General features: G+C 38.5%; 2 protein-coding genes and 1 long non-coding RNA gene across 10 annotated transcripts in view; 2 read left to right on the forward strand and 1 right to left on the reverse strand.

Moving 5' to 3' along the window:
* The window catches only part of DBF4 (DBF4 zinc finger), a 30075-nt gene extending 26033 nt beyond the window's left edge, over positions 1–4042 (forward strand). For both annotated transcript variants that reach the window (XM_049641386.1, XM_049641387.1), the window contains exons 11-12: positions 561–685; positions 2910–4042. In XM_049641386.1, coding sequence (XP_049497343.1) covers positions 561–685; positions 2910–3894 — 1110 coding nt within the window. In that variant the 3' untranslated portion in view covers positions 3895–4042. The remainder of the gene's footprint in view (positions 1–560; positions 686–2909) is intronic.
* Positions 4043–18834: 14792 nt separating this feature from the next.
* On the reverse strand, positions 18835–19457 carry LOC125929878 (uncharacterized). Of its 2 annotated transcripts, none has more exons than XR_007459987.1 (2): positions 19320–19457; positions 18835–19025 (listed from the first exon to the last, which is right to left on the reverse strand). It is a non-coding gene; the product is annotated as an uncharacterized LOC125929878 (long non-coding RNA). The 2 variants fall into 2 exon arrangements; XR_007459986.1 differs by having other exon boundaries at positions 19251–19457.
* Positions 19458–19686: 229 nt separating this feature from the next.
* Positions 19687–26544, forward strand: part of ADAM22 (ADAM metallopeptidase domain 22) — a 233525-nt gene continuing 226667 nt past the window's right edge. For 4 of the 6 annotated variants that reach the window (XM_049641398.1, XM_049641400.1, XM_049641399.1 and 1 more), the window contains exons 1-2: positions 19687–19911; positions 20377–20537. In XM_049641398.1, coding sequence (XP_049497355.1) covers positions 19827–19911; positions 20377–20537 — 246 coding nt within the window. In that variant the 5' untranslated portion in view covers positions 19687–19826. Of the gene's footprint in view, positions 19912–20376; positions 20547–26544 lie in introns of all 6 variants that reach the window. The other 2 variants (XM_049641401.1, XM_049641402.1) reach the window with 1 other exon arrangement.

The following is a 26544-nucleotide window of genomic DNA, read 5'->3' on the forward strand; positions in this document are numbered from 1 at the left end:
TTCAATTAAAAAAAAAAAAGACTGAGAATATAATTTCCATATTCTCCATTATAAGCATTGGGTAATTGAGATGGTTTACTTGCTCATTCTCAAATGTGTTCCTCAGTAGTGAATTCTTTCTTTTTTTGTACCTCACAGCATTTATTTCACTTGTTGTTATAATCGCCTTTTGGATTCCTATATGTTAAACTGTAACATTTCATTCATTTAATATTTTATAGGCCCTACCATATTTACTTAGTGGTAATTGTGTAAGAATGAAATAAAATAAAGGGAAATACTGTCTTAAGAGTATTAGCACACTCTAAATGCTAAATGTTACTATTGTATTCTCCATCTTTATCTTCATTTTCTGATGTAGTTTATTTGTAGTTCCATTTAAACCACAAATTTATTTTACTTAACATTCTTTGAAGTTCTAGTAAAGGATATTTCTTTGGAGTAGTTATGAGAAACCTAATCTTAGGGGCATGAAAATATTAGAAAGCTTGAACAAAAAGGAATCTGTTCGTTTAAGAATATAATTATATGATTTATGTGTATTTTTGTTTTTGTTTTAGCATCTTCTAAGTGAGCAACATAAAAACTTTGCACAGAGTAATCACTATCAAGTTGTTGATGATATTGTATCTAAGTTAATTTTTGACTTTGTGGAATATGAAAGAGACATGCCTAGAAATAAAAGGTAATATATCAACCTAAGTTTTAAATTTTACCAGAATATTAAGCTGTTTCATTAAACTAAAAATAAATCAGATTTTCGTTCTTAGAAGGAATATATCTTTTCAGGATGTAAATGATTAAGAACTGATTACTTCTTTTCTCCCCACTCCCATCCCCTCTTCACTACCAAAAGTGCTTACTTTAGATTACTTTTAAGGTCTTCAAGTCTTGTTATAGTCTAGAAGGGGAGTTGGCAAACAGTAAATATTTTAGGCTTTGTGAACCATAAGATACCTATTTCAACTACTTAGCTTTGTCATTGTTCAGTGAAAGCAGCCACATCCAATATATAAGTGAGTGGGTGTGGCTGTGTTCCAATAAAGCTCTATTGAAAAATATATAAATGATAGACTAGATTTGGTCCATGTGCTATACAGTTTGTCAGTCCCTGGTCTGGGACCATAAAGTTTACCATCTTCTTGGACTAGAAGAGCTAGAATTTTTAGTTAAGGAGTTTAAATAAACCTTCTTTTACTTACTTCTGTTAAGTCTTTATACTTTCACTAAGTTTTTTTTTCTTATATTCTACTTGCCAATAATATTTACTAATAGTACTTAACAGAACTTTGAAATATGAATACAGTACTGTTCATTAGCAGTTTACTGCACTTTGACTAAATGATCCTGGTTAGATTATTCCCATAAATCCAAAATAAAAAGACATGCTTTCACTTGCTAAAATTTATAGTAACTCATTAGGCTATTCAGTCCTTATATCTGTTTTTAGTCTACTCTTAAGTCTTAAGGAAGATTAGAAAATATATCAAGGTACAGATTCAGAAAATTAACTGCAAAGTCTTTTGATTATATCTAGGTAGAACAGTCTAAATTTATTTCTGTAACATTCAGAATGGTTGTTTATTATTGACTTAAGATATTTGGAGAGGAGCCATATTTTCAATTATTAAAAGTATGTGGGGAGCGCCTGGGTGGCTCAGTTGGTTGAGCCTTGACTCTTGATTTCTGCTCAGATCATGACCTCAGGGTTGTTGGATCAAGCCCTATGTCAGGTTCTTTGCTGAGTGTGGAGCCTGCTTAAGATTCTCTGTTTTCTCTCCCTCGCTCCCTTTGCTCTCTACTCTCTCCCTCTCCCTCCCTTCTTCTGTCCTTCTTCCCCCGCCTCCCCCCCCATCCCCCTGCCACTCATGCTCTCTCACTTTCTCTTAAAAAAAAAAAAACTATAATTATGTGGGCTACTGTAAGAATTCAGAATTCCCTAAAAATTTAATCTGCAGCAAATTCTGAACTAGTACTTAAATGTAGACTGGTTTTTCCTTAATTATATTATCTGCATAATTTTCATCTGTGTGCACATCACCTAAACATCTCTAGACATTAAAGGAGAGAGCAGTATTGGACTAGTAATTTTACATTTTTAATACTCCATTTGTTCAAGAGGAATTCTTGAGTGAAAGTATAAACAAAATAAATATAAAATGGTCCTTGCTGGTTTTGAAAGGGCAGGCTGAATTCTATATTTCTCTGTGTTATCTGTGACATGTAGAACAGAAAACATAAGTAGTGAGCTGGTAAGTTTCTCTCTGTATATAATTTAGTAGGATTGTGTAATACAAACTAGCATACCAAGGATATTAAGAGACGCCATGAAGAGATTTTCAGGTCAAATACATGTGTGAAACTTCAGGATTACTATTTTGTCATTTTTAGAGTATAAAGATACCAGGTTTCTGACTCCATATGTTCTTAGATATTTTACACTTAAATATAAATAAGTGGGGAATATGTTTCTGCCTTAGGTCCCAATACTCATTCCCCACATTGTTAAGTAAAATGAGGAGACAGTATTAATGTAAATGAAACCATAGAAGTTAGGATATTTTTCAGGATAATGAGAACAATATTGGGAGAAGACCCATATCTCTTTACTGTCCTCTTTCTTTGAATTATATGGTTAAAGTAGTTGTAAACATCACATTTAAGATACTGGTTCCCTCTGGGAAGAAGGGGAAGAACATAGATGAGAAGAGGGGGTACACTAGAGTTTTCAGCTATATCAGTTTTATTACTTTAAAGACATCTAAAGTAAATTTGGCTAAGTGTTAAGATTTCAGTATTTTTGTATTATTGTGTAAGTTAAATAAGCTACATAAGTAGTTTTAAAAGATACTAATTTGACTTTAAGGAATTTTTATAGCAATTTAATTTTTTCTTTTTGTTTTATAAAGAATAAAATACAGTATTGGATCCCTTTCTCCTATTACTACAAGTGTCTTGAAAAGGTCTGAACCAAAAGAAAAGCTAGAATTGCAACATACTTCTCACAAAGACTTCAAGGAAAATAATGTACAGGTAGTTGAGCAGCGTTTCCTGTATAAAGAAGTCCAGGAACCTGAACGGAAGTTTGTGTTTATTTCAGAATGCATCCCCTGCCCTTCAAGTGAATTGAGAGGACTCGATGAGAAAGCAAATAGTAAATGTTCCAAGTTAAATCCAGTTGAAAATGACCTAAAACAAAATTTTACACATCTACCTCCACGTAAAAATAAACAGGGATGTATTCTTGACATTTCTGAACATAAATTAATGATAAATGAAAGTGACTTAGAAGAACTAAGTGTAGATCGCTGTCCATGTAGGCTACAGACATCTGTACAAGTTTCTAACGTCAGTATGGATAATACTGCATCTCAACCAAAACAAAAGTCAGATACTGTGCTTTTTCCAGCAAAGAATGTGAAGGAAAAGGACCTTCATTCAATAGTTGGTCATGATTCTGGTCTGTTAGCAATAAACAGTTCACAGGAGCACCTAACAGTTCAAGCAAAGACTCCATCCCAAAGTCCCCCTGAGGAACCCAGTGAATGCAACTTCAACAATGTGGATAGTTTACCTTCTGGTAAGATCCATCGGAAAGTGAAAATATTATTAGGAAGAAATAAAAAAGAAAATCTGGAACCAAATGTGGAATTAGATAAGAAAAGAACTGAATTTATTACACAAGAAGGAAACAGAATTTGTAGTTCACCAGTACAATCTCTACTAGACTTGTTTCAGACTAGTGAAGAGAAGTCAGAATTTTTGGGTTTCACAAGCTACACTGAAAACAGTGGTATATGTGATGTTTTAGATATTTGGGAAGAAGAAAATTCAAATAATTTGTTGTCAGTGTTTTTCTCTTCCCCTTCAACTTCTACATTTACTGGCTTTTAGACTTGAAATACTTTTCAGAAGTGATGAAGATCATATTCTTGAAAATTTTAATAATGTGTATGAGAATGCTTGGTTTATTTTCTTTTTGCCAACTTTGTTTACAGAACTAAGTGTAAATATTAACAATAAAGGTGATGTTTGCATTTTTCTACAGAATTGGATACCTTTTATAGGAAAATTGTAGAATAAACTTGTGACTTATTTTACACACTATGTTTTAAGAATTATGAATAATGTTTTATGTCACTGAACTTAAAGTGAAATTTTGGGTATATTAATATTTAGCATTATATATTTGGATAGTCTAGTTCTTTCCAAAGGCTATTAAAATAAGATTCCCATGATAACCTGAGAATATTGCTTTTAAAAACCTAACTTTCACACAAAAGGGAAAAACCGTATTAATTTCTGTGTTTGGGTTTTGGAAGTCATTATTACTTGATACTGACCTACGTGGACCCTGCTCATGTGTTGGCACCAAGGAGTTAGGTTATTTGAAGAGATAAATAGAAGCCATAAAGGAAAAACTTAGCTAAACTACTATATGGAATAAATTTCCCATTGTTGATTATTCACCTTTAGAAAGATTTTCTTCCAAAATGACTCATTATCCCCTAATTTGGTATCAGGAAATGAAAGAGGGAGGATGGCGTTGAACTATAAATAAAAGTATTGAAGCATTGTGAAGATTGCCTTTGGGCACTTAGCAACTCAATAATTGAGGGGGAAAAAATAGTCAAATACAAGAAAAATTTCAACCATTCAATCTTTAGATGGTAGAGGTGTTTGTCTTTGAGTGTGTTCTTCCAGGAGAGGCATTTACAGCTAATGACATTTTCACAATAAAAGTTGGTGCCATTGAATATTTTTGAATATATTGTCATTAAAAATTAACTTTGATTACCAGTCTTAATTATTTGAAACCCTGTAGGGTTCCTAGTGTATTCGTTTATATGTTCTGATGTGTGTGTTTTGACTGTGTGGAAAGTGTCAGTGAGAAATAGTAGCTTTTCATCACCTTTTTGGTCCTTCTGGTACCTTAAGTAAGTAGGATCACTGAAATACTCTTTTACAGTGCATTCATGCAAACCTTGTTTTCACTGTAAATTACTATAGCATTTTCTGTCACAAATGCATGTGTGTGTATGTAAATCTATGTCAGATTTTATAGATAGCCTTCTAAAAACCTAGATGAAACTTGGGAAATTATTTGTAGGAGGTATTTTTTTCTCTTAATTTTCCAAATAATTAAAAGGTATTTAAACTTGCTTTATGATCCTTAGACTTTAGAGTGATAGTCGCTTCAATTTGCAGTGGCCCTGTTTGCCTTAGTTGTATCTAATAAGGAGTAAAAGACTCGAACTGAACCCTTCCAGTAGTTAAAAGTGTTAAACTTTATTTTGACACCATTTTTGAACTATTATTTTGAACACTGGGCTTTAAGATACTGTCCTCCAAGATCTTCATAATGAGTATGTCAGGTTTTAAGAAATGCTCAAATTCTGTGTGTGGGTAACAGGACCACCACGTAGAATTTGTGTGAGCTGGGCAGTGCAGATGGGTGCCCAACCAAGGGGAGGGTGGCAGGTAGTAATTGAGCCTCCAGTATGCAGTAAGTAGTGTGTATGAGGTAGCAGCCATGTAGAAGTATGAATACTTTCTCTCTTAACTTTAACCAAGGCATGGTCACCTGGCCAAGGTGCCTTTGCGGTTGTGTTTACTTAACTATGGTTTGGTTCCCAGATTTGTTCCCAAAAAGACACTTAATTTTTAATGTAGCAAGGCATCTTAAGAAGGAAGCTTCAAATCCTCAGCAGGGTAGATAGAAAACTTGGTTTGCTTGATAAAAAGTGACAGCCTCCGCCAAAAGCATCTAGACAAATAAATCCCAGCAAGTACATGATAAATTTAATTCTTTGATAACAAGAGCATTGAAGTGGAAAGGTGTGAAGGGAAAAAAAGGCACCCTAATTAGCTTTAGCTGTGGGCAACAGTGCAGCTTTCAAAGTTGGTGGCTCTTTTTCTAGGAGTAACTAGAAACAGCAGCAGTAAAGACAGTGTGATTTTGTGACTTAAAATGAATGTTTAATTTTCTGAGGTAACAAGCAGTTCTAGCAAAGGTGTATTTTACATGTCAGTAGAATCTTTTAAATGGTTTTTAAAGCCAGTGACTTCTTTGCATGTATAGATTAGTATATTAAAATAATGGAGCCATATATAGATGTTATTAATTCTAATGTTATAATAATTTGTAGATAATAATTTGATGAATGTCAAGACAAAATTACCTACTTTTAAAGGAAACAAGATTTTATGTATAAAACTTAAACATAAAACCATTGAACTTGAATCCTTATCTCTGGAAATGTGAGATTATTATGCTATCAGATAAAAATTAAGGTTTTTTTAAACACTGGTGCTAGGATGGATGTGTAGTTAATACTATTCTATCTAAAGAATATATTAAAATGATAAATGTTATATCTATTTAAATATCAATTTCTATAAATATAGTTTGGTTAATGTGAGCCCAAATAGTTTTGTTTCACTTTTCAATTAAGAATCATTCCAATGCTATGTTTCATTAGTGGAGTGAAATATGAGGAAGACCATCCTCTCCCGAAGGAGATGGAAAGATTTTTCAAGCATAATGTAAACTAATCCTTCACTGAGCTAGTCGGATCTTAAATCATGGGATTCCCAAATTAAAAGGTCTGAAAGAATGCTGGTTACACAGTAGGTTACTCAAAAGATTAAGTGGAGTCAAATTACCTTAGATATCAGCCACTATAGACTTGGTGGTGTTGAACTCTGTGCTGTGACCAGTAATGTAATGCATGAACCATACGCTGTGATTTCATCATTTGTAACATAATGGAGAGTAGGTCAGGGACTGAGAAGGAATGGTAAAGTACAAAGGCAACTAGATCAAATGAAAGGACATTAGTCTTCTAGCTGTGTTAGTTACAAGGAATGTTTAATGCTGTTACACAAGTAGTATAGCATCCATGTTTCCACAGGTTCCAACCTTTGCATAAAGAAGCCACATTATGCCCACCTACATGACTATATGGACTAGTGATTTTGCACAAGTAATGTCAAAAATTAGAACCATACCCTTACTGATAAAGGCCATTAATTAGCATTAATATTGTAGGCAATATTAGAGGGAAGTAGCCTCCTTACAATATCATGCAAAAAAAGGGAAAAGCCTGGGAAGAGCAGTGGGCAATTAAAAATGCATAAAGAATCTTGACACAAAGTGTATTACACAAACAAGAAAAATACTCCAATTTTGAACACTGGGAAAACTGTGTGACCAAAAAAATAAGACTTAAATAGTAAGAACCAGATTAAGACAGCCACATCTATTAAAGAATGTCACAATTCTTTAATTCTGTTACTGTACCTGATGTGATCAACTTGCCATCAGGGGTCTGATCTTGAGGGATTGTGCCATGTTAATGTTGGTGTCTGTTCCTGGCAGGTTGACCTCTTGGCAATGGCAGAAACACGAGGTCAGCTTCAGTGAATAGAAACCCATGCTGTCAAATCTATATGTGACTTTTTTCCTGCCACCATAATCCTTTTGCTCATGTATCCATTGTGCCAGCATTGGGGTGGCATTAACATACAGTAATGAAGATGCTCACACTTTGTGCCCACCTCCATGTGCCATGTGCCTATACCCCTTGTACTCTTTCTTCAGATCTTTTTTTTCCCCAAGTCCCTTTACAGCCATATGTCATTTCTCACTGCTCAGCAGTCCATATATATTTTAAACTGAGGCCAGTTCTCTTTCCCTACAAAGGGGATGACCAGGTATACCACTTGAAGCTCTGCCCATCAGGAAGATTTTCTCTTGTGACTGGCTTTCAATGTCACCACTGAGTGGAGATGTACGGCAACTACCATCTATTCTAAACTTCCACCCACAGAAGCAACTAATCCATGAACCAAGTTTGGGTTTTCCTCATGTTTCATCTGGTCCAAAGGGATGGCCCATACACCTGTAGGTATGACCTGAGGGAGAGGTACTGATGCAATAGAAATGTATGACATGGGGATCTCAGCTGCCTGTTCATTCCTTGAGCTCTCTGGTCTTGATCTAGCTCAATCCTGGATGTACCAATTATCCATTTTACAATGGATTATTGGTACATCTGCCCAATTTTATGACTTGATAGTTCTGACAGAACCTCAGCTCATGATTGGCAGTTGTGACCACATGATGGTTTTTGCCCCACAGACAGGTACTTCATCTCATGTCATCATCTCATAGAACAAACTTCTCATTTTTCCAAAAATACATAATTATTCACTAAAGATGGCATAGCCTTACTCTAAGCCTCCTAGGGAAAGTTGTCATCTCCCTATTGGGGCTTTACATAAACTCGTTTTTCTACCAATGATACCTCTCAAACCTTTGAACCTGCCTGGTTATATGACTGCAGAGCTATTTTCTGCTCACAGTTGGCAGCCTTTCATGCCCTTGGATGGAAGCAGTACTCCCATTTGGAACATTCTGCCTCCAGAATCTAAAGAGGCTTAGCAAACATTTTGTTTCCTTCATGTTTAGGAAGTTCAGGATGCAATAACTTGTCCTTTGCTTTGGATGGGATGTCCTGGCATGCCCCTGACCACTGGAATTCTAAAAAATGTTATTGATGTGACAGTCCCCTGAACTTTCTTAGGATACATCTCTCATCCCCTGGAAGACATGCCTCACCCAAGTTTCCAATGTGTTAGTAACTTATTATTCATATGGTCTGAAAAATATAATATCAATACAATGGATTAATGTGATGTTCTTAGTGGCATCCTCTAAATTATGACAAAGGACAAGTTTAAATAGCCCTGAGTTAACACTATAAATGTAGGAAGTGTCTGATCCAAACCATCCTGTAGGACAGGGTTACTTCAACGAACAAATCAAAGCACACCTGGTGGAAGGTCCAAACCACCACTACAAGTAGGGAGATAAAGCAACCAGAGTCACAACAACAGCATGCAACACACTCCAAAAACACCTCCTGAAGGGCCAGGTCCTGGACAGTGTATGACCTCTTTTTAATATAGTAGTGCTCACAGGTTCAGGACACCTAACAAGCTATTAAAACACATAAAGGACAGAAAGCTAGCCAAACTGACAAAATGGAAGAATTATCCTGAAAAGAAGTTCCAGTAAGAAATGCTGGAGAATTTCTGAATTTCTGAAGAAATGCTCCAGAATGCTGGAGAAATGTGAGAGAATTGCTCAGAACAGATATAAATAATATATCTGATCAGAAATTTAGAATAAAAGTCCTAAGATTAGTAGCTGGGCTTGAAAAAAGCATAGAAGACAGCAGAGAACTATTGCTGCAGAGATCAAGGAATGAAGAAATAGTTCACGACAAATTAAGAAATGTTGTAAATGAGGTGCAAAATAAACTAGATGCAGTGACAGCAAGGATGGAAGAAGTAGAGGGGAGAATAAGTGAAATAGAAGATAAAATTAAGGAAAATATTGAAACCAAAAGATAAAATATTAGACCATGAGGGGAGAATTAGAGAGCTAAGTGATTCATTGAAACGTAATAATATCCGTATCATAGAGGAGTTCCAGAAGAAAAGAGAGAGATAAAGGGGCAGAAGGTTTACTTGAACAAATTATAGCTGAGAAATTCCCTAATCTGGGGAAGGAAGTAGGCATCCAAATCCAGGAGGCACAGAGAACTCCCTACAGATCCAACAAGAATAAGTCTTCTCCATGGCATATCATAGTGAAACTGGCAAAATACAATGATAAAGAGAGAATTCTGAAAGCACCCAGGGACAAACGGGCCTCAACCTACAAGGGTAGACACATAAGGACAGTAGCACACCTGTCCCCTGAAATTTGGCAGGCCAGAAGGGAGTGGCAGGAAATATTTAATGTGTGGAATAGGAAAAATAAACAGCCAATATCCAGCAAGGCTGTCATTCAGAATAGAAGGAGAGATGAAGGTTTTACCAGGCAAACAAAACCTGAAGGAGTTTGTGACGACTAAACCAGCCCTACAAGAGATCCTAAGGCGACTCTGTGAGTGGAATGCTGCAAAGACTACAAAGGACCAGAGACATCACCACAAGCATGAAACCTGCAGATAACACAATGACATTAAATCCATATCTTTCAATAATAACTCTGAATGTAAATAGACTAAATGCCCCAATCAAAAAAACATAGTGCATGGGGCGCCTGGGTGGCGCAGTCGGTTGAGCGTCCGACTTCAGCCAGGTCACGATCTCGCGGTCCGTGAGTTCGAGCCCCGCGTCGGGCTCTGGGCTGATGGCTCGGAGCCTGGAGCCTGTTTCCGATTCTGTGTCTCCCTCTCTCTCTGCCCCTCCCCCGTTCATGCTCTGCCTCTCTCTGTCCCAAAAATAAATAAAAAACGTTGAAAAAAAAATTTAAAAAAATAAAAATAAAAAAAAAAACATAGTGCATTGGAATGGATTAAAAAACAAAAACAAACAAACAAAAAAACAAGATCCATCTATATGCTGTCTACAAGAGACTCATTTTAGACTTGAGGACACCTGCAGATTGAAAGTGAAGGGATGCAGAACCATATATCATGCTACTGGAAGTCAAAAGAAAGCTGGAGTAGCCATACTTAAATCAGACAAACTAGATTTTAAACTAAAGGTTATAATAAGAGATGAAGAAGGGCATTATATCATAATTATGGGGTCTATCAATCAAGAAGAACTAACAATTGTAAATGTTTATGTCCTCAACTTGAAAACACCCAAATACTTAAATCAATTAATCACAAACATAAGCAATCTTATTGATAAAATATGGTAATTGCAGGGGACTTTAATACTCCACTCCAACAATGGACAGATCATCTAGGCAGAAAATCAATAAAGAAACAATGGCCTTGAACGATACACTGGACCAGATGGACTTGACAGATATATTCAGAACTTTTCATCCAAAAGCAGCAGAACACACATTCTTCTCGAGTGCACATGGAACATTCTCCAAGATAGATCACATACTGGGTCACAAAACAGCCCTCAATAAATATAAAAAAGAATTAAGATCATACCATGCATATTTTTAGATCGCAACACTGCGAAACTTGAAATCAAACACAAGGAAAAATTTAGAAAGCCTATAAATGCATGGAGGTTAAAGAACATCCTACTAACGACTGCATGGGTCAACCAGGCTATTAAAGAAGAAATTAAAAAATATATGGAAGCAAATGAAAATGAAAACATGACAGTCTAGCCCATTTGGGATGCAGCAAAGGCAGTCCTAAGAGGAAAATACATTGCAATCCAGGCCTATCTCAACAAAAAATCCCCAATATAAAACTTAACTGCACACCTAAAGGAACTATAAGCAGAACAACAAAGAAACACCAAGACCAGCAGGAAAAGAGAAATAATAAAGATTAGAGCAGAAATAAGCAATATAGAATCAAAAAAAAAGGTAAAACAGATCAATGAATCTAGAGCTGTTTTGTTTTGAAAGCATAAACAAAATTGACAGACCTCTAGCCAGACTTCTTGAAAAGAAAAGAGAGAGAGAGCCCAAAGAGATAAAATCACAAATGAAAATGGATTTATTACAACCAACCCTCACAAATACAAGCAATTATCAGGGAATACTATGAAAAATTATATGCCAACAAACTGGACAACCTGGAAGAAATGGACAAATTCCTAGACACCCACACACTACCAAAACTCAAAAGGGAAGAAATAGAAAATTTGAACAGATCCATAACCAATGAAGAAATTGAACCAGTTATCAAAAATCTTCAAACAAATAAGAATCCTGGGCCAGATGGCTTCCCAGGGGAATTCTACCAGACATTTAAAGCAGAGTTAACACCTATCCTTCTCAAGCTGTCCCAACAAATAGAAACAGACTTCATAGAAATCTTCCAGACTCATTCTATGAAGCCAGGATTACATTGATTCCCAAACCAGACAGAGACCCCACTAAAAAGGAGAATTACAGGCCAATATTCCCAATGAACATGGATGCAAAAATTCTCAAAAAGATACTAGCAAATCGAATTCAGTAGTATATTAAAATAATTATTTACCATGATCAAGTGGGATTCATTCCTTGGCTGCAAGCTGGTTCAATATTTGCAATTCAATCAATGTGATATATCACATTAATAGAAGAAAGGATAAGAACCATATGATCCTGTCAATAGAGGCAGAAAAAGCATCTGACAAAATTCAGCATCCTTTCTTAATAAAAACCCTCAAGAAACTCGGGATAGAAGGAACAGAACTTAATATCATAAAAGCCATATATGAAAAGCCAACAGCTGATATCATCCTCAACTGGGAAAAACTGAGAGCTTTCCCCCTGAGATCAGGAACACAACAGGGATGTCCACTCTCACCACTGTTGTTTAACATAGTGTTGGAAGTCCTAGCATCAGCAGACAACAAAATGAAATAAAAGTCATCCAAATTGGCAAAGAAGAAGTCAAACTTTCACTTTTCACAGATGACATGATATTCTACATGGGAAACCTGAAAGACTCCACCAAAAAGCTGCTAGAACTGATAAATGAATTCAGCAAAATTGCAGTATACAAAATCAATACACAGAAATCGGTTGCATTTCTATACACCAATGATGAAGCAACAGAGAGATCAAGGAATCGATCCCACTTACAATTGCACCAAGAACCATAAAGTACCTAGGAATAAACCTAACCAAAGATGCAAAAGATCTGTATGCTGAAAACTATAGAAAGCTTATGAAGGAAGTTGAAGAAGACACAAAGAAATGGAAAAACATTCCATGCTCATGGGTTGGAATAACGAATATTGTTAAAATGTCAATACTACCCAAAGCAATCTACATATTCAGTGCAATCCCAATCAAAATTGTACAGGCATTCTTCTCAGAGCTAGAACAAACAATTCTCAAATTTGTATGGAACCACAAAAGATCCAGAATAGCCAAAGGAATGTTGAAAAAGAAAACCAAAGTGGGAGGCATCACAATCCTGGACTTTAGCCTGTACTACAAAGCTGTAATCATCAAGACAGTATGGTATTGGCACAAAAACAGACACATAGACCAATGGAATAGAATAGAGAACCACGAATTGGACAGACAAACGTATGGCCAATTAATGTTTGACAAAGCAGGAAAGAGTACCCATTGGAAAAAAGACAGTCTCTTTAGCAAATTGTTCTGGGAGAACTAGACAGCAACATGCAGAAGAATGAAACTGGACCACTTTCTTACACCATGCACAAAAATAAACTCAAAATGGATGAAAGATCTAAATGTGAGACAAGAAACCATCAAAACCCAAGAGGAGAAAATAGGCAAAAACCTCTTTGACCCCAGCTGCAGCAACTTCTTACTAGACATGTCTCCGAAGGCAAGGGAAATAAAATGAAAATGAACTATTGGGACCTCATCAAGATAAAAAGCTTCTGCACTGCAGGGGCGCCTGGGTGGCTCAGTCGGTTAAGCGGCCGACTTCAGCTCAGGTCACGATCTCGCGGTCCATGAGTTTGAGCCCCGCGTCGGGCTCTGGGCTGATGGCTCAGAGCCTGGAGCCTGCTTCCGATTCTGTGTCTCACTCTCTCTCTGCCCCTCCCCCATTCATGCTCTGTCTCTCTCTGTCTCAAAAATAAATAAAACGTAAAAAAAATTAAAAAAAAAAAAGCTTCTGCACTGCAAAGGAAACAATCAACAAAACTAAAAGGCAACCCACAGAATGGGAGAAGATATTTTCAAATTACATACCGGATAATGGGTTAGTTAGTATCCAAAATCTATAAAGAACTTACCAAACTCAATACCAGAAAAAAATAAAATAATAAAATAAAATAAAATAAAATAAAATAAAATCCCAGTGAAGAAATGGGCAGAAGACATGAATAGACACTTTTCCAGAGAAGACATCCAGATGGCCAACAGGCACATGAAAAGATGCTTAATATCACTCATCATCAGGGAAATATCAATAAAAACCACACTAAGATACCATTTCACACTGGTTAGAATGGCTAAAATTAACAACTCAGTAAACAACAGATGTTGGCAAGGATGTGGAGAGACAGGAACCCTTTTGCACTGTTGATGGGAATGCAAACTGGTATAGCCACTCTGGAAAACAGTGTGGAGTTTCCTCAAAAAATTAAGAATAGAATCACCCTATGACCCAGCAATAGCACTACTAGGAATTTACCCAAAGGATACAAGAGTGCAGGTTCATAGAGGCACATGTACCCCAATGTTTATAGTATCACTTTCAACAACAGCCAAATTATGGAAAGAGCCCAAATGTCCATCAACTGATGAATGGATAAAGAAGATGTGGTTTATATATACAGTGGAGTACTACTTGGAAATGAGAATGAATGAAATCTTGCATTTGCAACAATGTGAATGGAACTGGAGGGTAATTATGCTAAGTGAAATAAGTCAGTCAGAGAAAGACAGATATCATATGTTTTCACTCATATGTGGAATTTGAGAAGACCATGGAGGAATGGAAAGGGGAAAAATAGTTTCAGAGAGGGAGGCAAACCATAAGAGACTCTTAAATGCAGAGAACAAATTGAGGGTTGATGCGGGACAGGGAAGAGGGGAAAATGAGTGATGCGCATTGAGAAGGGCACTTGTTGGGTGAGCACTAGGTGTTGTATGTAAGTGATGAATCATGGGAATCTACTCCTGAATCCAAGAGCACATTGTATATACACTGTATGTTAGCTAACTTGACAATAAATTCTATTAAAAAAATTAAAAATGTATACTGTAATGTTTTCCTTATTAATGCAATGTGTTCCTGATCCTTTTTTTCTGGCCGGGATGGAAAAATATGCATCCACCCAAACAATGGCTGCATATCACCTATCTGAGGCTATGTTCACTTCCAATGAAGAGGATATTACATCTGGCACTACATCTGCAGTTGAGGCTACTACTTAGTGCAGTTTGTGGTAGTCTACTGTTATTCTTCATAAACCACATGAAAAGGATGGGAATCCACCATCTTTAGATGGTGCATTAATTTCCTCCATCACCACCATCACCATTGCCCCATATTAAGGTATATTTCTTTAGGGGTGCCTGGGTGGCTCAGTCGGTTAAGCGTCTGACTCTTGGTTTCAGTTCAGGTCATGATCTCATGGTTCGTGAGTTTGAGCCCTGCATCAGGCTCTGCTCTAACAGCACAGAGCCTGCTTGGGCTTCTCTCTCTTCCCCTCTCTCTGCCCCTCCCCTGCTCACACTCTTTTTCTCTCTCTCAAAATAAATGAATAAACATTTTAAAAAATTAAGGAAAAAAGATATTTTTAAGGTTTATTTATTTATTTTTGAGAGAGATTGAGCACAAGCAGGGGTGGGGCAGTGAGAGAGGGGGACCGAGAATCCCAAGCTGGATCCATACTGTCAATGCAGAGCCTGATGTGGGGCTTGAACTCAGGAACCAGTGAGATCATGACCTGGGCTGAAATCAATAGTTGACATTTAACCGACTGAGTCACCCAGGTGCCCCATGAGATATTGTTTTTGATTTATTATTTGGCTGAGAGATAGAGGCAGTTTCACAGATTCTAACTTGGTCTTTTTTTTTTTTTTTTTCTTTCTTCTTTTCTTTCTTTTTTTTTTTTGGTCTTGTCCACTATAATAATTCTTACCCTGGAGGCCGGAGATACAATGTGGGGGATTTACTGAAGTACTAAGTATTTCTTTACTTTCTTTTTTTAAATGTTTATTTATTTTTAAGAGAACACAAGCAGGGGAGGGGCAGAGAGACGGGGACAGAGGATCCGAAGTGGGCTCTGTGCTGACAGGCTGACAGCAGTAAGCCCCATGTGGGGCTTAAACGCATGAACTGTGAGATCATGACCTGAGCCAAAGTCGGATGCTCAACTGACTGAGCCACCCAGGTTCCCCCAAGTATTTCTTTTCTAATAAAACATTAAGAGGCTAAGCAAATGACACTGTTGACCCACTATGAGCCAAAGCTTGGTGAGGACTTCATTTATTAGCTGGCTCCCATGCACCCAATTTAATAGGTACTTTGGTCCCAGGTATCACTGCCAGTTGAGACTCTGCATCCAACAATTATTTGGGTATTCTTCCCCCTTTCCCCAGTACAGTTACCCAGGTAAATGGAGGTAAGTCCCTTTGGGGAAGAGCTGAGGGAATAGTTACCATGTGTACTTACCATGTGATGCCGGGTCCTTCTTCTGAGGATATGACTTTTTCTTCAGTGGTTTCTTGGTTGAAAACTGACTTAAGTCTGGAAACAGATCATGATTCTTGATTGCAGCAACTTCTCTCAGCCTCCTGAGGCTGATTTATTTTAAAGGTACATATTGAGAAATTATCTTGTTACTCTCCATTGTTTTGCTTCTAAAGGAACCATGTTCTATTAACCAACTCCACCACTCTCAACATCAACTTGGCATTAGTCTTGGCAATGACTTTTTTGACTTAATACCAAAAACAAAGGCAACAAAAGTAAAAAAAAAAAAAACAACTGAGGCTATGTCAAACTAAAAAGCTTCTGCACAGTAAAGGAAACCATCAACAAAATGAAAAGACAACCTACTGAATGGGAGGAAATATTTGTAAAGCATACTTCTGATAAGGGGTTAATATCCAAAATATATAACTAACTCATACAAATCAGTTGAATGGATAAAGAAGATGTGGTGTATGTATGCCACAGAATATTATTCAGGCATAAGAAAGAAGGAAATCCTGCCATTTGCAACAACATTGATGGAACTTAAGGGCATTTCGCTAAGTGAAATAAGCCCCCCAAACACAAATACTGCATGATATCACTTATACGTGGCATCTAAAAAAAAAAGTCAAACTTGTTAGAATAGAGAGTAGAAAATTGGTTGTCAGGTCTGGGAGGTGGGGATAATAGCGAGTGGTTGGTAAAAGGGTACAGATTTTTAATTATAAGTTGAATAATACCTGAGAGTGTAACATAAAACTTGGTGACTATAGTTGATAACATTGTGTTATATGACTGAAATTTGTTGAGAATAGAACTTAAATGTTCCCACTCCCCATCCCCACCATGTATTTGAGGTGATGAATGTGTTAATTAACCAGATGATGGAAACCAAATAAAAAATTCACCAAAAACCTATATATCAAATATAAATATATACAAAATAGGCAAGATGCAGTCAGAAGCATTACTTCAAAGAGATTCAAAGAATATTCTGTCTCTAGAGGATGGGATGTTTTGTTTTGAAATGACACTGGGATAAGCTTACTCCTGGCCCTCCCCAGAACAACACACACCTTGGAGAAACTGTGTAGTTTAGAGCAGGTATCTTCTCGCTTACCTCGCCTCTCAGGATGTCCATTCTGTGCCAAGAAGATGAAATGGTTTAAAGGCATGTCTCTAGATACACCTGGGTGGCTCAGTCAGTTAAGTGTCTGACTTCAGCTTAGGTCATCATCTCGCGGTTTGTGAGTTCAAGCCCCACGTTGGGCACATTGCTGTCAATGCAGAGCCTGCTTCGGATCCTCTCTCCCTCTCTCTTTGCCCCTCCCCAGCTTGCACTCTCTCAAAAATAAATAAACATTAAAAAAATAAAAAATAAATAAAGGCATGTATCTACTACCTTAAAAAAATGTGCAAACCTTTTGGACTAAGCAAGTCCTAAATCCAGTGTCTGTCTTAGAGAAATGCTTATAAGACATGCACAGGGAGGCATTGCTTATAACAATAAGAGATGTGTAAATTAAAAAAAAATATGGAGTATACTTAGAATAGCACAATATTTACAAAACCTGTAAAATTAATTATTCCAACTTAGAGAATTGGGTTAAGAATTTAGATGTATGATATAGAAGATGAAGATATTGGGCTTTTCCAGGCCTGTAGGTTTTAATTCTCTTTTACTGTAACTACTATGGAATCTCCTGCATCAAGGTGTAAAGTGTACGACTGAAATCTTTTAGATCTTATTCAGGTTATAATTGCATGTCATATATAAAATTCTTAAGTGTCTTATTTATTTGAAAATTTGGGGAATTTTTTTTTTTTTGAAATGACAATAAGATCAGTGAGATGTGGTTACCTAGAGATGATAGAATGTTCCCTCAAGGGAGAAAAGAGTCCCTCTCTACTGTTTGCTTGTAAAACCATGTCTAAGTTGTATTTAATTTTGAATACCACACTTTAATTGGAACACTGACATACTGGAGTGTATTTTCAAATCATCATGATCATGAGGAAACCTAGAACCGTGTCACAAAAGGCAAGGGTAAAAAGAATTTTTGCCCACGGGGGAAGGAAAAACATCTTCAAAGAACATCACGTGGAAGATTCTTGTGCATGTTTTACAGGACCAGAATCAGGATGGAGGTGACAAAAACACGGGTTTGACCAGGAAGATGTGGAAATAGACTCAGATTTGAAAGCAGGATATCCAGTCTACTCTATAACAAGCCACGGGAACTTAGGAAATCATTTAAGTTCCCCAAACCACTGTGGTCCAATAGAACTGTCTGCAATGATGGAAATACCCCATATTCTTGCTCTACAATACTGTAGCTGCTAGCCAAATGCAGCACAAGAAATGTGGTTAGTGTGACTGAGGAATAGAATTTTAAATTTTATTTACTTTTAATTAATTTAAATTTAAATAGTTACATGTAGCTAGTGGTTGCAGTATTTAGAAGGTGCAGCTCTAAGCCTTAATTTCCTCCTCTCTGAAATGGGAATAATAACACTTATTAAATTGCTGACCCGAAGATCAAACGACATTATATGTGACCCCAGAAAAACTGTATCATACTACACAAGTGTTAATTACGGTGATAACTAATTACTGAATTGTATGTATTGTATTACTTACTGTCTTATCCTCAAAAGAGTTTCTAACATTTGGAATTAGAGAAAAATGGAATAAGCAGCCTGAGAAAAGTAGAGTTCCCCAAGTCTGGTTTTCACAAACAGGTTTGAGACAGGCAGAGATCAGAGAAAGAACAAAATATCCTGGAGACTTGGGCTATATTCAAGACATCCTTCCAGTAGAGCTTCTTGATGTTCTCCCTTGACTCCCCTGGCTGAGTTAACGATGCTCCTCTAAGCACTGTCGGGCACTTTCACACCGTCCTGTAAAAAAAAAAAAAAACAGTATTTACTCAACTGTATCTTAGAGCACATGCCTCTTACACTCATGTCTTTCACGGTTGTATCCCCGTTCTTAACCACCGGGCCATACAGTAGGTCCTCAATCAGTATTCGATGAATGATGAACTTAGCATGTTCTCTTGAGGGAGTGATTCCCCGTTAATAATGTAACCAGTAACTCTTTGAAAAACATTATTGAGGATGTACGGAGTGGAGGAATACTGTATCCAGCGGCATAGTTGGATATTTCGGTGCCAGGAGGCCTGCGGGGATGACCTCTCTTTCTCCTGCCCTTTTCCTCCCTCCGGTCTTCGGCTATGGAGGATCTCGTGGTCCCGAAAGTCGCTACCGTCCGCACCGCAGTGGAGAGGAGCGGGACGCGGAGAACTACATTTCCCAGCTGACTCTCCTGCGCGCGCCCCTGCCCGTGCGCGCGGGGGGCGAGTGCACCAGGCGCTCGCTCCCTGCCGAGCGCTCGTCGCCCGCCAGAGCCTTTGCCATGGGATGAGGTGGGAGGCGCTAGAATCCACTTAGCTACAGCCAACCGCCCAATGCAGCACTCGCTCGCTCCCCCCGCCAGCGGAAGCACCCGCGGAGCACAATGCAGCACTGAGGCAGCGCCGCGGCGGAGGCTGCAGCGCCACGGCCGCCGCAGCACGGTCCGGGGCTGGGAGGGGGTGGCCGAGGAGAGCCGGGGGGCGCGGGCGGAGGGAGCCGGACCCTGCTGCCGAGGCATGAGGTGCTAGCTGAGCGTCTCGAACGAGGCGGGCTGACGGCAGCACCATGCAGGCGGCGGCGGCTGCGTCCGTGCCCTTCTTGCTGCTCTGCGCCCTGGGGACCTGCCCCCCGGCGCGCTGCGGTCGGGCAGGTAAGTTCGCCACCCTGTGTGGCTTAGGGACGTACCATTTTCCAGGAGTCTTTGCAGCCCTCAAGCGCACTGGAAACGGGCATGCCCGTTTCCCGAGTGCGCGGGGAGATTTTTTTATTTAGAAGGGTGGTGAGAAGTGAAGCAAAAATACATGTGTGGGGGCGCGCAGATGCATTAGAAGCCTTCGGTCAAATGCATGTTTTTCCTCTTCTGAAGAAGCGGAATGCGGAGGATGGGAAAGGGGTGCTGTGCTTCTGGGCCCCGATCCTGGATGATCTCAGATGAGCTGGTCCAAGGCTCTCCGGCTGGTGTCTCTGCGTCCTTCCCAGATAGAGGGACCTGGAGGGAGGGGGCGGTGGGATTTTCCTACAGAAGACGTCGGACCGCAGGAGACACGCGTGTGGGTCAGGGTCATTATTTTCTCCTTTTCTCCCCGCTCCCTCCTTACCCTCGTCCTGCCTGGAGGAGACGCCTCGTTGACGGAGCTGGAGAGGAGGAACGAAAACCGCTTCCTGGAGCGCCAGAGCATCGTGCCACTCCGGCTCCTCTACCGCTCGGGCGGTGAAGACGAAACTGGACACGACGCGCTCGACACGCGGGTGCGGGGCCACCCCGGCGGCGTGCAGGTGAGAGGCGCGGTCCAGGGGGTGGGCCCGGGCGCGGCCTGGCCCACCCTGACCCCACGTTTGCTCTCCGTCGCCCTGGAGATGCAGTGTCTTCGGTGGAAGGAGCGCAGCCCTAGTGCGAGTCGTGCATGGCGCTCCCAGTGCGAAAAAGAAGGGAGGGGGGACAAACCCCTCAAAGCACCACAGGCCGGAGCTTTGCTAGAGAGGAGTTTGTGCGGGATGTCTTCGGCAGTGCGGTAGCCTGAGCGGGGGGGCGGAGACCCTCTCACCTCCGGCAGGCAAAAAAACATGCATAGGCAAGAAAGGATGTAATGTGTGGGCAGGGTTTGCATCATCATTATTGTTGTGGTTGTTTTAGTCCTCAAAAAGACTTTATACGTGATTTAAACCAAGGTTGGTACCGTAGAAAAAATGGAAAGACAAGCCTAGACATCCCTAACTAAACTCAAACTGTAAAAATAAGCTAACCTGCAGGGTTCTCAGCTCACTCGATTTATGGACACCAGAGATGTACCCATTCACCTCCACGTTTCAGGAAAGGCCTCTCCTCCTCCATTTCTTCACTGGCAATGGTCCTTTGGTGTAATTTGAGTCCTTTTGTTTTTTGGGCATTTATAAACTATGTTAAAAAAAATCTAAGTTTATTCCATTTACCCATATTTAGATCAATATCACATGCCCACAGATAATGCCTGAAAATTATTTTGAACTTACTTGCTAATTTAAGTAATTATTTCAGGGCTCTCTAAGCAATTTTTGTATTTTGTATGGCAAGCAGTTTATTCACCTGTAAGTACATATTAAGGTAGAGCTTGTTCGTGTGGTTGAAAATGTTGTAAATTTTGCTGACCTAAAGGCAGCTGAACATTTTCACGTGTGTAAATACATTTATTAATACTTCAAGATGTATGTTGTAGCTGTGATAGTCAAAATATTTGATCTATTTCTGTAAAATATGTGGAAGCAGAAAAATGCCATATAAATCATAAAAATGCCAATGCTTAGCTCTGTTGAAATTTTCATATAAGAAATTAATTTAAAGGGCTACACTAATATCCATTAAAGTTTGAGCACTGTGGTAGAAAGTCCAGTGTGCCAAGCTTTAATGAAGATTTCCATTATTTGAATTGTTTGATAAATACCTCTTCTCTTTCATTTTGACTTGTTTTCATAGTAAAACTGAAGAAACAGGGGACACTCTTATTTTTCAATAAATGAGAATTATTTCTGTGGAGGAATATTCTCACACTCATTTACAACTTTTGCTTAGGAAAAATTTCACATACATATGCAAAATAGAATGTTATAATGAATGAATATTAGAATAAATACATAATGCTTCAACAATTAGCAACTCATAGCCAGTCTTGTTTCATCTGTCTCCTACCTGTTTTCTTCCCCTTCTTGTATTTGAGGCAGATCAGATCATTTCATTCATAAAAAATTCACTCTGTACTTCTAAAAGGATTCTTTCAAGAAAGAATGTAACCCTGTTATTATACCTAATACATAAATATTATAAATATGTAAAATATATTTAAGTATATTAGATAAATATATGTAAATATAATATGTATACATTTAAGTTTGTTTGTTTGATCCAGGACCCAAATGATGTCTATAGACTGCAATTAGTTTATTTTTTTGAGTCTCTTTAATGCATAATTTACCCCCTTCTGTTTCCTTCATTTTTTCCTTACGATTTATTCATTGAAGACAGGGGGTCTTTCATCCTGTAGTTTCTCAGCCTGAATTTTTGCTGATATAGCCAGTGCTTTAAAACAGATCACAAAGTCTTTCTCGGAGAGGAGGGAGACAGAAGTAGAAATACAGAAAAAGAAAATTTTAGAATTGGAAACTCCCACATCTCTGCCATATGCTGGTAATGTCTTCAGGTACCCTCTGCCCTTCACTATGTTGGTGAAAGACCACCACTTTTGGAAAACAGGCCAGTCCTCCTTCTTTTCTCCTATTTATGGAGCACCACTTCGGCAGTTTTTTGGTTCATTGGCCTTTCCACTTGGGGCAGAAGATACCTTGGGCCTGTGCAGTTTCTTCTTAAAATAATAAAACTCACAGTTAGGAAGAATGACTCTGGCTTTTGGTGAGGTATGGATGAACTGGTATGATTTAGGTTGAACAGCATGAATAGATTGTTTATTCAAGTCAGGATTGGAAGTGAAGATACTGTCTACTGTCTTACCATCAAAGTAATTATTACAAGTAGTTACCTCAGTGCCTGGCACGTAGTAAGTTATATACCGAACACCTGGTTGGATGTCTGTATCACCTGGGGGGCTGTTGCATTTTACCGTGCTCCTTAAACTACAGTTAGAAATCGCTGACTGCTAGATCTGAATCTGGCAGTTACAGTTGTAAAGACTTAGTTGCCATATGCCAAATTTTCCTACAGTTAGGGAACTCAGGAGTGTTCCTGCATTTTTAGATTCATTGAGAGCTGGCATTGGATCTAAAAACTCAAGCTGATTATATTTGGCCCTTGTTATTTCTTTGGTAATTAAATAGATAAAATTTATGGCATCTTAGCTACCCATAGATATTTTTTAGTAACTTCCTTTCTTCTTCAGAAATAAAATTGGGATGCCTTCCTATCAGCCTGCAAAGCTTATATAATCATTTGTTGGTTTGTGTATTTAAAAGGCACTTATTTACTTTAGCTCATACTGTGTACCAATTTTTGTACAAGGCTCTGGGGATTTAGAGGTAAGAGACACACTTCAAACCTTTAAGGAATTTATAGACAAGTGGGAACGTGCATGAATGGGTAAGCAGTTATACTCTGCCCTTCTGTGTGAGTTTCTGGAGGTGATCACAGAAAGCTTTGGAGGCAGTGAAGACAGTGTTTAACCCAGGTGAGCAGGCAGGGTGGGCTTTCACGGGGAGGTGCTGTCTTAGCTGTGTTTTGAGGCTGAAATGGGCCAGATTAAAGGAAGGGGATGCGCATGTCAAACCAAAGGGGCAGAAGTACATGGACATTTGGGAATTAGGACACTTTTTTGTTAGGTGCAAATAGGATTTAGGGGACAGATGAGCCAAAACAGGAAAGCAGAGAGTAAATGCTGCAGTACCTTCATGATTTGTGGAGCAGTTTGGACTTTGTCCCAAAGGCAATTGAAGGACTTTAGTAAGGAGAGTTTACTGACCAGACTCATGATACTGTGGGATGGTCCTAATTGTTAGAAATGAATAATTTTAATTTCACAGGGTAAGTTCAAGTGGTTGTTCACTTTAATTTATTGGTAAATGCTAATTCACATACTCGTTAGCTTCCTAAGAATTTAGTTAGTAAACTGAAAATACCATATAAATGAGTTTATAAGGCATTTAGAGCAATGCTGGGTATATTGTAAGCATTATATGAGTTTTTGTTAAATAACATTTACTCCCTCAGGCTGCTTGAGTACTATTTAGAAACTTTATGACATCACTTTAATGCAAAATGGTGCCCTAATTACCTGAATGTAACACATTCCCAGAAGTAAATTACACATTACTAAAATTTACATAAGTAAGTGGAATCTGACAGTCCTGGAGATGGTGGAGACCTTATAGGTCATCTAACCTAATTCAGGAATTACTTCACACCTGGTAAGATAAAGTCATTGATCTACAGTAAGGAAACCAGTAACGTATCACTTAATGTTTCAGGAAGCTCACAAGAACTATGATGGTATAAAACACCTTAATTTTACTCTTAATGTGTCCTTGTTTCAGTTTTTAACCACTGAATGGAAAAGAATACTCAAATTATTACTTTTTTAATGTTTATTTATTTTTCGAGAGACAAGAGAACAGAGCATGAGCAGGGGAGGGGCAGAGAGAGAGGGAGTCAGAGAATCTGAAGCTGGCTCCAGGTACCGAACTATCAGCACAGAGCCCAAAGGGGCTTGAATTCATGAACTGTGAGATCATGACCCGAGCCAAAGTCAGATGCCTAACTGACTGAGCCACCCAAGTGCCACAGAATACTGATATTTTTAAAAGAAATTTTTATTTCAGTTTTGGGGAAATACTGGCAATATGATTGGTGTGAAATAATAATTCTGTTGATGAGTCCATGTTGTAAAAGATTTCTTTATTACCTGTCCAGTTAGTTACTTGAATGCATACTTTGTTTTTATCCCAAGTGTGATGATCAACCCATAATGAAAGGTTATTTTGCCATCAGGTTCTAGAAATGTTAGTCCAAGAAACCATGTTTGATTGTGGGTAACCTTGGTATCCTCAAGTCTGTATACCTTGGTACCTCAAGGTACCTCAAGACTAGTATACCTAGTCTGAGATAATTTCAGTCCTGTAAAATAGCACAGGGAACTAGAATATTCAAATTATTCAGTCTTTCTTTCTTCTGCCTTGAAGTGATTTGTGCTGAAGGAATTGGGTGTTTGCAGATAAATAGATAAAACTTTTTTAACTGGGCATCCATATGGGCAAGATAGTGCCTCCTGAGCCTTATTGATGGTTTGATACTGATAACTGATAATCATTTAATTGCTATTTTTAAGAAAAATCACCTTAGGGGCACCTGGGTGGCTCAGTCGGTTAGGCGTACGATTTCGGCTCAGGTCATGATCTCACGGTCCGTGAGTTCGAGCCCCATGTCGGATCTGTGCTGACAGCTCAGAGCCTGGAGCCTGCTTCAAATTCTGTGTCTCCCTCTCTCTCTGCTCCTACCCAGCCCATGCTCTGTCTCTCTCTTTCCTTCAAAAATAAATAAAAAACATTAAAAAAAATTTCTTAAAAAAAGAAAAAGCACCTTAATGGTTCCTTTTTTTTTTTTTTTTTGGCTAGCCAAGCAGGACAGATTTACTGTAACATCAAAGATAAGTTATTTGGTGGTTTATTTTGTCATGTGTTCACCCCATATATTTTCAATTATTTATTTTTCACCCATTGATATTTCTCTATAAATAGCAGAATTTCTTTTTATCATAAGTCTTTGCTTTCAGTGAATAGTTGGGCTACTCATTTCTCTGTCTCTTTCCCTGGATAGTGTTGTAGCTTCTCAAGTAGTCAGGTACCAAAAACACAGATCTGTAAATTATCATACTTTTGATAATCAGTAATGCCAGATGGTATAGCAAGATGGTAAGTAGTCATGTGCTCCCATTTTTTTAAAAGGCTTATTTACTTTTGAGAGAGAGAGAAAGCGGCGCAGAGAGAGAGGGAGACAGAGGATCCAAAGTGGTCTCTGCACTGACAGCAGAGAGCCCAGTGGGGGGGCCTGAACTCAGGAACGGCGGCGGCGAGATCATGACCTGAGCTGAAGTCGGGCACTCAACCAACTGAGCCACCCAAGTGCCTCTAGTGTGCTCCATTTTTATGAGTATATTTATACATGTGCCTAAGCATGGATGAGCTGTAGTTAAAATTGTGCTGTTTCACTTGGGAGCACTGAGTCAGCTTCACGGTAAATTGCGGTACTGCTTCTCTGGCAAAAAAAGGGCTCCTAGGAATTATAGCTTTGGGAGTATTTTGCAAGGATAGCACAAGCATTTTTTTTTTTTTCTTAATGGGCATTTGTTAAACCTAAGTAGCTCAATATTGATAAAGTTTTGCCACCAGTAAAAAGTTTGTTCTGCTATAAATAGGAAGGAGACATTTCCTACCACATTTTTTTTTTTTTTAATTCTCCTACCAACATCCTTCCCTTACAATTAAATTGTTAAAAGAAATGGTATTCAGAATTGTGGGAGTTTTCTTTAAGTCTTGTTTTTACTCTGTGAGATCCCAATTTGTATATGTATGTTTGGGGCATCTTTGAAATTATGCCTAATGATCTCACTGCATACAAAAAGAACCCATCTCTCATCACTTCTTTTTTTTTTATTTTTTATTTTTTTAACGTTTTACTTATTTTTGAGAGAGACAGAGTACGAGTGGGAGAGAGGCAGAGAGAGGGAGACACAGAATCTGAAGCAGGCTCCAGGCTCTGAGCTGTCAGCACAGAGCGAGACGCGGGGCTCTAACCCACGAACTGTGAGAT

This window comes from Panthera uncia, chromosome A2, assembly GCF_023721935.1.
Source record: "Panthera uncia isolate 11264 chromosome A2, Puncia_PCG_1.0, whole genome shotgun sequence".
In the NCBI taxonomy this organism is placed as follows: Eukaryota; Metazoa; Chordata; class Mammalia; order Carnivora; family Felidae; genus Panthera; species Panthera uncia.